This window comes from Heterodontus francisci, chromosome 5, assembly GCF_036365525.1.
Source record: "Heterodontus francisci isolate sHetFra1 chromosome 5, sHetFra1.hap1, whole genome shotgun sequence".
In the NCBI taxonomy this organism is placed as follows: domain Eukaryota; kingdom Metazoa; phylum Chordata; class Chondrichthyes; order Heterodontiformes; family Heterodontidae; genus Heterodontus; species Heterodontus francisci.
This window is the reverse complement of record NC_090375.1, coordinates 74,688,268-74,704,524: the sequence shown is the minus strand read 5'-3', so window position 1 is coordinate 74,704,524 and position 16,257 is coordinate 74,688,268. Positions and strand designations below refer to the sequence as shown.

At 42.8% G+C, this 16,257-nt stretch overlaps 1 protein-coding gene across 2 annotated transcripts in view; it reads left to right on the top strand.

The window, feature by feature from the left end:
- cnbd1 (cyclic nucleotide binding domain containing 1) overlaps positions 1–16,257 on the top strand; it is a 222,977-nt gene that overhangs the window by 104,887 nt on the left and 101,833 nt on the right. For both annotated transcript variants that reach the window (XM_068030845.1, XM_068030844.1), the window contains exon 6: positions 1,619–1,737. In XM_068030845.1, the coding sequence (XP_067886946.1) occupies positions 1,619–1,737 (119 nt within the window). The remainder of the gene's footprint in view (positions 1–1,618; positions 1,738–16,257) is intronic.

Genomic DNA, 16,257 nt, shown 5'->3' with positions numbered 1-16,257 from the left:
CTGTGCTTCTGACCGGCCCCCCAATCCCACCCCAGCAGCTGGAGGCATACAGCAGGACTGCACTGGAAGAGTCCTGGTACTGGAATCTCATCTTCTGCAGCCCAATAGCCTGCTTGATGGTTGCTCGGGTGGACCTGAGTCAGGTCTGTACCTTTCCTCTGCTGTAGTTTGAGGCTTCCACACAGGCGTGAGTAGCCATATCTTCAATGGGTAGCCCTTATCCCCAAGAATCCATCCTGAAGGCAAATCGGGAGCTGGAAAATCTGTGGCACCTGGGACTGCCTGAGAAGCAGGCACAAAACTGCAGGAAATGCTTTCAGTGGTCGCAGACCAATTTTACATAGATGGAATGGATGCCCTTCCTATTGATGAAGGCTGCTGGCTGCTCCCTGGAGCCTTGATGGTCACATGCCTGCAACCGATGACACCTTGCACCTGGGGGAATCTAGCAATGACTCCAAAGCTGATGGCCTTCTCGGCCTGCCTGTCAGGGTCGCTCGGTCCCACACACAGTTGCTGGCCCTCTTGAACAAGGCATTGGTATTCTCTTTGATGCAGCGGTGGGCTGCTGCCTGGGACACCTCAACCTAACCCCACGGATCCCTGGAAAGATCCGGAGGCTTAAAGGTTGAGTTCCATGTAGTCAAGGTTTTGCAAAAAGACATTTATTATTGCTTGTCTTTTGTGTATGATACCATTGAACCTATTCTTGTTTGGTATCTTGCCAACCTCAGGGCTAGAATGCAGGGTAAATAGCAGAGTCAACAGCATCATTAGAGAAACTGAAGCTTTGAAATCCTCGATTCACTCCAGCGCTGTAAGTGGGGGAGGAGTCTGACAGAAGGCCTACATTTTTGGCCTGTGTTGCTATAATCGCAATATTTTCTTTCTGGTTCAGCCTCTGCCCACCTGAAACAAGGGGCAAAATTTTACCCGTCCCAGTTGGCTGGAATGGGGGGTGGGGGGTGGGCACTAAAATGCTGGGGAGTCCCGTCAGGCCAGTGAACTGCGAAAATCGCTGTTAATTGGGCCATTAATTATTCAACCTTCCCAAAATCTTTGTCCACGAAGAAATGCCAAGAATCATTCAAATTGGCTGCCCGCCTCCATTTGGCAGTATTCCAAGCCGCTGCTATTCCCACGACTGGGAAACTGGCCTGGCGGTGGGACTACGTTGAGGAGCTGTCTCGATGTAGCTCCCGGCAATTTACTGGCCACCACCTCCCCCACCGCTCCCCCACCCCGCCTCTGTTGCCGCCACTCAGGGACTAGTAGAATTCCGCCCAAGGTCACTCGTCAGAGGTGGCATTTCCTTGGCTGGGAGTTTCCTTGGTTTTGGCTTGGGAATCTACTGGCAAGCCAGTATGTCAGGTGAGAAAAGGCAGACCCAGCAGAAATGGCACTCTGAATCTTGGCTTGGACCTCTGAAGCTTTTACTACAATTTCTTCACAGCACAAGTGGACCCCTGCCATTTTCTGGTGGGTTCTGCAAGACTCATGCCAGAGTTACACCTGAGGAATTTTGGTTCACTTTTTTTCTATACCCTGCAAAACCTTTTGCTAAATTCAGTAAATCTATAGTTATTTCTTCATCAGTAATCATTTGTATTTTGTGCAGTATCTGGAAATCAGGCATTCTATCTAATCCTAAAAGGCTGTGCCAGACCTTACATGGTGCTTGGTGACTCAATGCAATTAGAGTACGTCGATCCTTTGCTTGATTCCACTCCAAAAATGGTATGAATAATTTATATTATATATAACTTTATCAAGTTAACATTTAATAATGCAAGAGTTTACACACTTTCTCAGGTAGCAACAGGAAACTGAGTAACAAAGTACAGTATGTTGCTTGGTAGATTGCACTGACAATGTAGATATGCACATTCAGAGCAGTTTACATAATATGATTCCTTGCATGTGAGCAGGATTGCTACTTGGCAGAGTTATACTCTTTCCTTGCTGGGTAGCTTGTATATTGAGAAGGGGAGGGTAGAGGATTTTGTTTAAACAAAGGTTTGGCACATTGCCTGGCACCTGAGAAAGATAAAGGGTTCAGTGGGAAGCAGGGGTGTGCAAGTTAGCCTGGGATCGCTTCGTGTATGGGGCTTGGTGTATCTGGAAAACAGGATGTCCACTTCTTCCAGTGTTTTCCTAGTTCCAGGCATAATCTGTGCACATTTTGCTCCATTGGCAGATATCCCAAGGCATTTTTGGCCATGCCTTCTATGGAGGGTATCAGGTTAGGCCGGAATTGAAGGATGCACTTTCTTGCTGCCTAGAGTGAAAGCTGGTTAAGCCTATAGTAGTTCCTTGCCCTACTACTAACAAGTAGAGTAGGACTGGGATTGAGTCTTGTAAAGCTGTTATAACTTTCTTGACCTCCAGGTGTACAAGAAATAGGACTAGAACATCAGCCGAACTGCAGACATGCCAACCTAAAAAACTTGTAGATATATTTGCACAGCCCAAAAATGGACAATTCAAACAATAATTTTAAATCTAAGAGGTATCTGTTGAAAGCTTTATAATATTAGCCCCAGAAAAATTAGAATGTCTCAGGTGGTGGCCGAAAAAGGGCGATGTCAGATCTACTGTCCGTTATAAACAGCACTTGATATTCAATTCCACTGCAGTCAACAGAACTGAATATCAGGTGCTGTGTATAATTGGTGGCTAATCTGATACTGCCTGTTTTGTGCCATTGTCTGAGACAAATTTCTACCCCTAGATATTTTACACTTTATTTGATGCATTTCCAGTATTTGGCAACCTAAGATAGCCTGCATGAATCCCCTTCCTAAATCTGCTTCAGTAGGCATGCTACTATTATGAATTAATACACATTTAAGATATTAAAGTGGTGATTATTTTGTCAAGCCTTTTCTTATTTTCTAAAATGAAGGAAACCTAAAATAAATCATTTATCTGAAGCATGAACAATTTTAAATAAACACGAGGGATAAATTTAATAAATTACTACAGTCGGTGTAGAGCTTAGCATTATGAAGCTTTACTGGACAGAGCATTATTCAGGGTGCACTGACCCCCTTGTGCCTTATTTTTTGATATGTACAATAATGGCTGGAAAATTCTGCAAGATGAACTGACCTTTTCATCTGAATGACGGGTATGAGCTCCCATCATCAGAAGCTCTGCATGGGGATGGTTAATTCTTAAAATTTACCATATGATTAACTTTTCTTTTTCAATTATTTCACTTCCAATTATCTGGCAGTCTTAATTAGATCAAATCCACCTAAAAGTCAAAAAAGTTCCCCTAATTATAAGCAGATTTTTACAATATGTAACTATTGCTGTCTTTCCAGTACATTTTTACAATTTGCTGTCAGTGAAAAAAAATTATCATTAATTATCAAACCAAAAATTGCTACCTATTTGAATCTGAAATGAGCTGCTGGTCTATAAAGTCGGGATTAACTCCCAGGAAGGAGTTGCACCTGAGAGAGACTGAACACTTCCTTAGCCATCTGTCAGCTGTCCCTCAATTCGAGGATGACATCCACTCAGGGTTGTGGGTTTCTGTCATGGGTCTTCATGGGACTGAACAGGCTGATTCTCGTCCTGCAGATTTTTGGGCACATGGGGCAGGATGTCCCACGAGGTAGTGGAAAAAGGTGCCTGCGCATGACTTTGTTTAACATGGGGACTTTGGGGCACTGCCATTGTCCACACGGGTTGGTAGTCAGATTTCGGTGATGTGTCGAACCACGATGACCGGGACCACCTTGCCGCTGCAGCCTTCTTCCGCCTTCGCAGCCGGTGAGACACACAGTCTTCCTTTGCCTGTTCTGCCATTGAGGACCTTTTGGACTGCACTTTGTCTGGCACATTTCCCTGACCTTGCCGCCATGGGTGGCCCTACCAGGAGCAAGGAGCTCCCGATGGCATCACTCAAGGATTGTCGGAGTGCTGAAGCCTCTGCACCATGTCAAGGTGGTGATCCATGGAGGGATCTCCCTTAGCAGGGAAATGTTTTAAGGCAAGAGGCAGTCCTGTGTAGGTCTTACTTCAATTTCCCATTAGCAAAGGTGGACAGGGTGATATATAGACCACAAGTGGCAGAAACTACTTGTTGGCAGAGGATGACCAGCTTGGATCCATTCTGCATTATAATGCCTAGGAAGACACATACATCACATTGAGGTTAATACTGTTCTGTGGCAATGAAATTATACACTGTTCAGAAAGTGTTCTTGTTGATGATCCTAACACTGCACTCTAACATGTGGCATTTGCACTGGAGCCCTTCATGGCAGAGGTTCTAAGGTCACTCCGACCATATGTCATGAATGTTCAGTCTGCCACGATACAGGATTTTGGCTACATCGTGCAATAGGTTTTTTCTTAATATTGCATGTTCAGGCATGGGAATTGGATGGAGAAAGCTATTAACTAGACTTCAACAATTTAGTTGCTGTCATTAGGTCTGTTGTCATGTGGTCAATGGGCGTGGTTAGACAATGTCCAGAGGCAAATATAAGAGTAGAATGGGCATGGATGATGATGCTGTCTCCCAGGATAACAACACATCCAGATATAAGCATAGCCAGCACCTATTCAACTGCAGAAATGGCTGCTGGGCCGTGTGAAGATTTAGCTCATAGAGGTCAAGGCGAATGGCAATGCCCTTTGATCAACACATAGAAGCCAGTCATCTCACACACCCTTGCTGTGTGGAACACATAGAAAAAGTACAAGGTGGTATAGGACGAGAGTGCTTAACCTAGGAAGACACATACATCACATTGAGGTTAATACTGTTCTGTGGCAATGAAATTATACACTGTTCAGAAAGTGTTCTTGTAACGGTGTTAAATAATGTATCAGGAGGTGACATGAATGGGACCTTTGGTAATGTGTCGAAGGATAGAAGAAGGAGTATTTCTGAAGAGCATGGAGAAGATGTAGACAATAACTATTGACAGTGACGGGCTGCTGAATAGTTGTAGCAGATGGAAAATGTGCTTCAGCCCCTGCTTGTCTAGGCCATTTGCTGCTTTTTTTGCCTTCCTTCTCTCGTTGCTCCATTTGCATGCATAGTTGGGCAGTGGTGTATACAGTATTTAGCAAACTACAATGATCCAGGCTGCATTGTAGGATGCCATTGATTTGTAAAGGCATCATAACAATGTGTTAACATATCTATAGTGTGTTCTACAAGAACAACAACAATAGTCAGTTGACTATTTTTGGTACATTTTTTATTATGCTTTCATGGATGTAGGTGTCACTGGGAAGGCCAGAAATTGTTCCCACCCCTAATTTCCCTGGACAGGCTTGCTAGGCCATTTCAGAGGGCAGTTAAGAGTCAACCACATTGCTGTGGGTCTGGAGTCACAGGAAGACCAGACCAGGTAAGGACGGCAGATTTCCTTCCCTAAAGGACATGAGTGAACCAGATGGGGTTCAACAACAATCAATGATAGCTTCCAGATTTTTATTGATGAATTGAATTTAAATTCCACCAGCTGCCATGGTGGGATTTGAACCCAAGTCCCCAGGGCATTAGCCTGGGGCTCTGGATGGCCAGTTCAGTGACATTACCATAACGCCACTGCCTCCCCGCTGTGTGGCTGTTCTTGAGATATTGGAGGTAGAGTCATAGAGTTATACAGCACAGAAACAGGCCCTTCGGCCCATTGTGCCCATGCCGGCTATCAAGCACCTGACTATTCTAATCCCATCTTCCAGCACTTGGCTCGTAGCCTTGTATGCTATGGCGTTTCAAGTGCTCATCTAAATACTTCTTAAATGTTGTGAGGGTTCCTGTTCTCCCACCTCTTCAGGCAGTGCATTCAGATTCCAACCACCCTCTGGGTGAAAACATTTTTCCTCAAATCCCCTCTAAACCTCCTGCCCCTTACCTTAAATCTATGCCCCCTGGTTATTGACCCCTCTGCTAAGGGAAAAAGTTTCTTCCTATCTAACCTATCAATGCCCCTCATAATTTTGTATACCTCAATCATGTCCACCCTCAGCCTTCTCTGCTCTAAGGAAAACTACCCTAGCCTTTTCAGTCTCTCTTCATAGCTGAAATGCTCCAGCCCAGGCAACATCCTGGTGAATTTCCTCTGCACCCTCTCCAGTGCAATCACATCCTTCCTATAGTGTTGTGCCTAGAACTGTACACAGTACTCCAGCTGTGGCCTAACTAGCGTTTTATACAGCTTCATCATAACCTCCTGCTCTTATATTATATGCCTTGGCTGATAAAAGCAAGTATCCCATATCCCTTCCTAACCACCTTATCTACCTATGCTGCTGCATTTTGTGATCTATGGACAAGTACACCAAGATCCCTCTGACCCTCTGTACTTCCGAGGGTCCTACCATCCATTGTATATTCCCTTGCCTTGTTAGTCCTCCCAAAATGCTTCACCTCACACTTCTCAGGATTGAATTCCATTTGCCACTGATCTGCCCTTTTTACCAGCCCATCTATATCGTACTGTAATCCAAGGCTTTCCTCATCACTATTTATGACACCACCAATTTTCGTGTCATCTGCAAACTAACTTATAATACCTCCTATATTCACGTCTAAATCATTAATGTACACTACAAACAGCAAGGGTCCCAGCACCGATCCCTGTGGTACACCACTGGTCACAGGCTTCCACTCGCAAAAACAACCCTCAACCATCACCTCCTGCCTCCTCCAGTGCCTCCTGCCACTAAGCCAATTTTGGATCCAATTTGCCAAATTGCCCTGGATCCCATGGGCTCTTACCTTCTTAACCAATCTCTCATACGGGACCTTATCAAAAGCCTTACTGAAGTCCATGTAGACTACATCAACTGCTTTACCTTCATCTACACATCTAGTCACCGCCTCGAAAAATTCAATCAAGTTAGTTAGACACGATCTCCCCCTGACAAATTGATGCTGACTATCCCTGATTAATCCCTACCTCTCCAAGTGGAGATTAATCCTGTCCCTCAGAATTTTTTCCAATATTTTCCCAACCACTGATGTTAGACTCACAGGCCTGTAATTACCTGGTTTATCCCTGCTACCCTTCTTGAATAATGGTACCACATTCGCTGTCCTCTAATCCTTTGGTACCTCTCCTGTGGCTTGAGAAGATTTGAAAATTTGTGTCAGAGCCCCTGCTATCTCCTCCCTTGCCTCACATAACAGCCTGGGATACATCTCATCTGGGCCTGGGGATTTATCTACTTTTAAGCCAGCTGAAACAGCTAATACTTCCTCCCTTTCAATGCTAATATGTTCGAGTATATCACAATCTCCCTCCCTGATCTCTCCACCTACATCGTCCTTCTCTATAGTGAATGCAGATGCAAAGTAATCATTTAAAACCTCACCTATGTCCTCCAGCTCCACACACAGATTGCCACTTTGGTCCCTAATGGGCCCCACTCTTTCCCTGGTTATCCTCTTGCCCTTAATATACTTATAAAACGCCTTAGGATTTTCCTTTATCTTGCCCACCAGTGTTTTTTCATGTCCCCTCTTTGCTCTCCTAATTACTTTTTTTAGTACCCCCTACACTTTCTATATTCCTCTAGTGCCTCGGCTGTTTTCAGCGCTCCGAATCTGCCATAAGCCTCCTTTTTTTTCCTGATCCAATCCTCTATATCCCTTGACATCCAGGGTTTCCTGGACTTGTTGGTTCTCCCCTTCACCTTAACGGATACATGTTGGCTCTGAACCCTCACTATTTCCTCTTTGAATGACTCCCACTGGTCTGATGTAGACTTTCCTACAAGTAGCTGCTCTCAATCCGCTCTGGCCAGATCCTGTTTTATCATATTGAAATCGACCTTCCTCCAATTCAGTACCTTTATTCCGGCCCATCTTTGTCTTTTTCCATAACTACCTTAAATCTTCCAGAGTTATGGTCACTATCCCTGAAATGCTTCCCCCACTGACACTTCTACCACTTGTCCAGCTTCACTCTTAAGGATTAGGTCCAATACTGCCCCTTTTCTTGTAGGACTTTCTACGTACTGGCTCAAAAAGCTCTCCTGTATGCATTTTAAGAATTCCGCCCCCTTTAAGCCTTTTACACTATGACTATCCCAGTTGATATTAGGTAAGTTGAAATCCTCTACTATTATTACCCTATTATTTTTACACCTCTCTGAGATTTGCCGACATATGCCTGTGTGGGGTTTGCAAGTTCTCCCTGTGATCGCGTGGGTTTTCGCCGGGTGCTCTGGTTTCCCCCCACAGCCAAAGACCTGCGGGTTGATAGGTAAATTGGCCATTATTAATTGCCCCTAGTATAGGTAGGTGGTAGGGGAATTGAGGGAAGGTGGGGATGTGATAGGAATGTGGGATTAATGTAGGATTAATGTCAATGGGTGGTTGATGGTCGGCACAGACTCGGTGGGCCGAAGGGCCTGTTTCAGTGCTGTATCTCTAAATAAATAAAATAAAATATCTGCTACTCTATTTCTCCCTGACTGTTTGGAGGCCTGTAGTACACTCCCATATAAGTGATTGCCCCCTTTTTGTTTTTAAGTTCTACCCATATGGCCTCATTTGAAGAACCTTCTAAGATATCATCCCTCCTTACTGCAGTAATTGACTCCTTGATCACCAGTGCAATGCCAAAGGTAGCACTGACTTTTCTCCCACCTCCCTCACTCTGTAATAGGGCTTCCTCCCTTCTGTCAAAAGATACGCCGTAATTGCATCTGATAATCTGGAAGCACATCCAGCTCTAGACACCTCTGAGGTTATTGTTGCTTTAGCCATTCTTGCAGAAAAGTGATGCTGTCTTTTAAATAGGTTTTACCAGCATTATTTTTCTCTGTCCCAGCAGCGGTGTCAGGGGCGATACTACCACTCCAAATTTACATGGTGTAGCAAATGAGATTCTTGATCCGCAACTATGTTGGACATAGACAATTAATATGTAGCTGATTTCTGATTCAAATGTTGATTGTTTAAATTGCTGAGCATTTTTTTTACATTTCTGAACCACAAAGGATTCTAGTCTGCTTCCACAAATTTGAATACTTCGTTGATTCCTTCTCCACTCAATTCTGAGTCAATCAACTGCCATCCTAGGACTTGCATAGTCAATGCTTTCCATTTTTCAGCCAATGTCACCTTCCCTTTCAAAACCACAATCATCACCCCTCTCCTTAAAAAGAACCATTCTTTATCCATTTGTTCTCTGAAGGCTAAATTTTCCTTTGTGAACCAACCCAAAATCAGTGAGGCCTCCAACACCAACTTGGATTTTCCATCCTCTGCCAGGATCAGCACTCCTTCCCTACCCACTACATATAAATCTGGGTGATGGTGGTTCTGACTTCCTGAAGCATTTCTGCCCCACCTGCTTGATGAAAGATGAAGCATAGACTGGAAAAGATAATAGATGGAAGGGAAAACAACCAATCTTGGTGGTTCATGTGGGAGCACACGGAAGTAAAGTACTGAAGTCCTACCAATAGAGTTTAGATTCGGGATGAGATCTAGGAATACAACATAAAGTGTAGTCGTCTCCGGATTACTCCTCCAGCTGCATGCTGAAATAAGGAAGGTTAGGAATGTTAGGGAGCTTAACAGGTAAGCTAAAAAGATGGTATCCAGAAGCAGGTTTTGGCTCTGTGAGCATAGACACTAGTTCTGGGGATGATGGGGATTATTCCGGTAGGTTGGGCCACACATCTGAAAAGGGAGGATGTTAATGTGCTGAGAAAAGGATAAATTTGGAAGTGAAAAGTAATTTAAACTAGGAAGGAAGTGGGTCGGGAAAATAAAAGTAACCAGAAAGAACAAGTAGAGAAAATTTACGTAGACGAGGTGAATACACAAATTTTTAAAAATTAAGAAAATTGATGGATTGCAGTAACAATAAAGAGAGTAAAGGAGGAAAATCAAATTGATCTGTTCTAAACAGAAAAGACTAAGAAAAGGGAACCAAGAAGGAGAATTTCCAGGGCATTCTGCATTCCCCTGTAATTCCCCTTAGCTATTGATGCCATTTTTCCAAATGTTCAGCTGAGCTTCCATGAAAGAATTCCTGTAGAAATTCTGGGCAAAGGTGCTTGATCAAAAAAAAGTGAAGGGAAAGGAGTAGTGTAAAATCAGAAGAAAAGATGAAGTGCATGCAGTGCAATGTTCAGATCATGAGAAATAAATGCATGGAATTAGGAGCAATTTAGACCCTGCTGTTTCCAACTCCTCCCTCTTCCCTTTCCCAGTCCTCTCTTAACCACACTGATGATGAATATTAAAAAAGCTCTAAAGTATATATTGTTAGGTCCGCGGCAGTGGAGTGCACTGTTTATTCTCGTCCCACTTCTCCACAGGTCACTACAAGTATTTAAGTTTTCCTACTTACCGATACGGTCAATCTAGACTCTATTTTTATCCAAGAATAAAACATACCAACCAGTTTTCTTTAATAAACAACAACGTTATCAGTTTATTATAAAACAAGTATTAACCAGTAATGAAGTATAGCATAGACACACAGATTGAAGTATAAAAAATTCCCTTTTTACCTTAGCCCCTCACACACACACACACACACACACACACACACACACACACACACACGTACAATGGGTAACTGGAAAAATAAAAGGGAATTTTGCTTTAGAGCTCTGTTACAAGAACAAAAGACAAAAAAAAACACTTCGGCTGAATCAAAGCAAAATACTGCGGATGCTGGAAATCTGAAATAAAAACAAGAAATGCTGGAACCACTCAGCAGGTCTGGCATCATCTGTGGAAAGAGAAGCAGAGTTAACGTTTCGGGTCAGTGACCCTTCTTCGGAACTGACAGATATTAGAAAAGTCACAGGTTATAAGCAAGTGAGGTGGAGGTGGGGCAAGAGATAACAAAGGAGAAGGTGTAGATTGGACAAGGCCACATTGCTGACCAAAAGGTCATGGAGCAAAGGCAAACAATACTTGCTAATTTTGGAAGTAAAAAAGAGATGTGGAAAGATATCTCTTGTTTTGGTTGGGCATCCCAAATGCATATAGATGGTTGTCATTGTGATCTTCCTAGAACAGTTCTTTCCAAGTGATGCTGAAGATCAGTTTGGGTAGGCTTTCCAAGAAATGCAGCTACAGAGGCTTCAGATAGACCTTGCAGCAGAAATGTGACAACAGGGGTTTCAGTTCCCACACAGTTGATACACAGGGTTTCTTCAAATACAAAAAGAAGGGGAGATTGACACACTGGATATGCAGGGTTTCTTTCCAATAGAGAGAGATGGGCTGGGCTTTTCTTGGCAGGCAAAAATAGCTGCCTTTTGTAATACTTCAAAGTGAAACCAAAACATTCTAGAAGTCAAGCCTCCTGACCTCTATATATCTTGACATGTCACTTCGTTGTAAACATCTCCCCAGGTCAAAACAACAAGATCCCTGCTGGCATTTTATCTGAAAACAAGTGTCTTCCAGTAAGGGCTTCTTTACAAGCCAAGTCTAGAAACCTTACGGTAACTTCTTTTAAAAAAAACACAAAGTTCAGCATCTCTTCAAGCTTCCAGATGAATCAATGTCCATAATTCAACTATAAGTCCTTAAAAACAAAAAAAGAAGCACTCTCGTAACAATATCCAATGAAGTAACTTTGACATGATAAAATAAAATTGGCCCAATTGCCTCCAATCCCACTTCCCCAAATATGTTGATGCACAGTACAATAAAATGAAATTACCTGGCTGAAAAGTATTTAATATATTTGAAACAAAATCAAATTGTGCATCTACAATTGGCATCCAGACTCAATTTTCTGAGTCTGCCAAAATCAGGGCTGCTTTTTGCTGCAAAAGGGGAGCTGGCTGCATAAGGTCATAAGGGCACAAGAACTAGGAGCAGGAGTAGGCAATTCAGCCCCTCAAGCCTGCTCCACCATTCAATACGATCATGGCTGATCTCCTCTCGGCCTCAACCCCACTTTCCTGCCTGTTCTCCATTACCCTTCAACCCTTTATTAATTAAAGTAATTACTAATTTACCAACCTGCATTTGTTCAGCTGAAGGGTACAGGTGATTTGAAGCAGGTGTGTGATGAGGAAAGCATCACAGACATGCGCCTTCAGTAATGATTTCTAGGAGGTTTTACTGCTGTAAATGCAATAAAGAAGGTTGACCCTGTTTGGTGCTGAACTCTGTAAAAACAAGCTGCACAGATGGAGGTCAGCTGTTCTTGGGAGCAAATGAAAAAAAAGGTTTGCTGGCATCAAAAGTGCCAAAGTACCTTTATATACATGTGTACACCATAAATGTTCATTTGCTGCACCCTCAGACAGGTCAGCTGTAAAGCTTGCACAGATCACTGACTTTTTGCAGCATTCTCTCATTCAATAGATGGCCCATGAGATATATGCAGTAGGGGCATAATAATACTGCGCACATAGCAACACACATCACCCTCAGAAAAACACCAACAACAGAAACACACTATAAACTTGCAGCTTCAAAAGGCTGGGTAACCAGTTACAGGGAGCCATATAGCAGAGCTTCATTGATCTCATCGGTACCATTAATTCCTTTCCTGCAGTTGAGAGGTCATGAGAGTACACGAGCAGAGCCACACCGCGGATGCAGCCTAAAATCCCATCTTGGGACTTAGCTACTTGAAAAAAATCCTACTGCAACGCAGCAGCCACCTCATGCACCTAGGGGAAGTACAATCCTAAGTTTAAGGTTGCATGGATCACACACTATAAGGGGCAGCACTGTGGACGCAAACACTAACACACTCACAGCTGGATTTTACAGGCCCACCCCCCCCCACCCTCCCCGAGGCAGGATCGGAGGCGGCAGGATGGGGGGAGTCGTGGTGGGGTGCATGAAGAATCGCCACGGGTGGCACGGGGAGCAGTGGGGCAGAAGGCTCGTCACCTCCCTGTCGCCCAGCAATCTTCCTGGGGGCGGGATAGGCCTTCCTGCCCAGAGGCCAATTGAGGTCCTTAAGTACCCTATTAACAATGACTGATGATACAAAGATAGGAAAGCAAGTTTTGAGGAAGACACAAAGAGTCTGCAAAGGGATATAGATAGGTTAAATGAGTGGGGAAAAAATTGGCAAATGGAATATAATGTAGGAAAATGTAAGGCTGTCCACTTTGGTGGGAAAAATAGAAAAGCAGAAGGTTATTTAAATGGAGAGAGGCTGCAGAATGCTGTGGTACAGAGGGATCTGGGTATCCTCATACATGAATCACAAAAAGTTATCATGCAGATGCAGCAAGTAATTAGAAAGGCAAATGAAATGCTAGCATTTATTGTCAAGGGGATGAAGTATAAATGTAGGGAAATCTTGCCACAACTTTATAGGACATTGTTGAGACCACACCTAGAATACTATGTACAGTTTTGGTCTCTTTATTTAAGTAGTGATGTACCTACATTGGAGGCAGTTCAGAGAAGGTTCACTAGGCTGATTCCTGGGATGAAGCATTTGTCTTATGAGGAAAGGATGAGCAGGTTGGGCTTATTCTCATTGGAGTTTAGAAGAATGAGAGGTGATCTTATTGTAACACATATGATTCTGAGGGGGTTTGGCATGGTAGATGCTGAGAGGATGTTGCCCCTCATGGGGGAATCTAGATCTAAGGGGCACAGTTTCAAAATAAGGGATCTCCCATTTAAGATGGAGATGAAGAGGAATTTCTTCTCTCAGAGAGTGGTTCATCTTTGGAATTCTCTACCTCAGAGAGCAATGGAGGCTGGTCCATTGAATATATTCAAGGCTGAGTTGGACAGATTTTTGATTGACAAGAGAGAAAAGGGTTATGGGGGGCATAATCCAAAGCCTTAAGTCTTTGTAATGGAGTTTGAACCCACAACCTTCTATCTCAGAGACAAGGATGCTACCACTGAGTTATAGTTGACACCTGAACAAAGTGTGCTGATAAAATGAACTGCCTTAATATGAATACATTGTGACAATTACCAGGGAACACCTATTGATTTAATTGATGTTATGGTACTGGTCACAAAAAAATGGAATTAAGGCCACAATCAGATCAGACGCATGATATTATTGAGTGGTGGAGCAGCCTCAAGGGGCCAAATGGCCTAGTCTTGCTCCTATTTCTTATGTTTTTATGTTCTTAGGATTATGGTTGATGGATAAATAATGGCCAGGAAAGCAGAAAAATTCCCCTGCTCTTCTTCGATAGTCCCACTATTACATTCATTTGAGAGGGCAGACAGCATGTTGATTTAATGCCTCATCTGAAAGCCAGCACCTGACAGTGTAGCAGACCCTCATGATTATGTACTTAAGTCTTTGGAGTGGGACTTGAACCCCATAACCTTCTAACTCAGAGACAAAGATGCTGCTACTGAGTTGTGGCTGACACCTGAGCAAAGTGTGCTGATAAAGTGGACTGCCTTAATATGAATACATTGTGACAATCACCAAGAAAGCACCTATTGATTTGATTAATGTTCTGCTACTGGTCACAAAAAAAGCTGCACCTTTTGAGACTGGATTCTTTTCTCACTGACGTAGATCGTTGCAATGAGGAAGAGAGAATTTAGGGCCATGTGGTACAACCAATGACTTCTTAGATTGGAAAACTATAAGTCAGCAGCGACCAGGCATCTCAAAACCAAGTAAATTTTTCACATTCATTTTTTTAAACCCAACAATCAGGAACTAGAAACCACTATAGAATGAACCAATCAGGTTCTGTAATAATTTATTCACACTTTTTGGTACGTTTTCTTTCTTCAGTCAGATCACTGGATAGTGTAAAAAGAGCTTTGATAACAGTAGATGCATTAAAAAATTGCACAATTCTGAAAACAGTCACTAAACTTACCTGTAAAACTGGTCAATTCTTGTTAAAAATGCCTTTCTTTCTGAAGCTTGGGGTGTAAATTGGAGATTTCGCATGGGCCTTGATCACTGGAGTTTGCCAAATGAGCATGAGAGAAAGATACATTGTAGAAGTTGTAATTTTCACCCTGCTCCTTTGAAACTATGATATTCAGAATGCATCAATGTAGCCTGTGTCAAATGACAAGAAGGCACAAAATTTACAAGTAACTATGAAATGGAAAAAAAATGAATTTTCAGCCTTCAGGCAATTTAAACCATGAAATAGAAATTGTGAGCTCATGGATGTTTGGGATAAAACATTTTGTGGGTCTGAGAGGGACCAATATTTGGGGATATATTGTTGGAGATGTTTAAGAGAACATGCAAATGCGATAACCAGTTCAGATCACCAGGGGATCCTATTATTACCTCCTTGGGTTACGCTGTCATAAAGTTAGATATTCAGCAGTGTGGCACACCCCTAAATGACATACTCCAGTCACAAACAAGATTCTTAACCTTAAACAAAGCTAATTATGTACATATGAGGGGAGAGCTGGTTAAGGTTGATTGGGTAAATAGACTAAAAGGTATGGCGGTAAATAAACAGTGGGAAACATTCAAAGAAACAATTAAAAATGTTAAATAAAAATACATTCCACTAAAAAAACTCAGCACGAAAGATCCATCTGTGGCTTACTAAGGAAGTTAAGGATCGTATTAGATTAAAAGAATGACAGGATTGTTACAGTACAGAAGGAGACCATTCGGCCCATCATGTCGACATTGGCTCTCTGAAAGAACAATTCACTCAGTTCCATTCTCCCGCCTTCTCCCCATAACTCTGCACATTCCTCCTTTTCATATAACAGTCTAATTCCCTTTTGAATGCTTCAATTTAACTTGCCTCCACCACACTCTCAGGCAGTGCATTCCAGACCTTAACCACTCACTGCATGAAAAAGTTTTTCCTCATGTCACTTTTGCTTCTCTTACCCAATACATTAAATCTTTGCCCTCTTGTTCTCGATCCTTTCACGAGTGGGAACAGTTTCTCTCTATCTACTCTGTCCAGACTGCTCATGATTTTGAATATGTCTATCAAATCATCTCTTAGCCTTCTCTTCTCCAAGGAAAACAGTCCTAACTTCTCCAATCTATTTTCATATCTAAAGTTCCTCATCCCTGGAACCATTTTCGTGATTCTTTTCCATACTCTCACCAATACCCTCACATCTTTCCTAAAGTGTGGCACCCAGAACTGGACGCATTAATCCAGCTGAGGACGAACTAGTGTCTTATACAAGTTCAACATTACTTCCTTTCTCTTGTACTCTATGCCCCTATTTAATAAGGTCCAGGATCCTGTATGCTTTATTAACCATTCTCTTTACCTGTCTTTCCATCTTCAATGACTTATGCACATATACACCCAGGTCCCTCCGCTCCTTCACCCCCT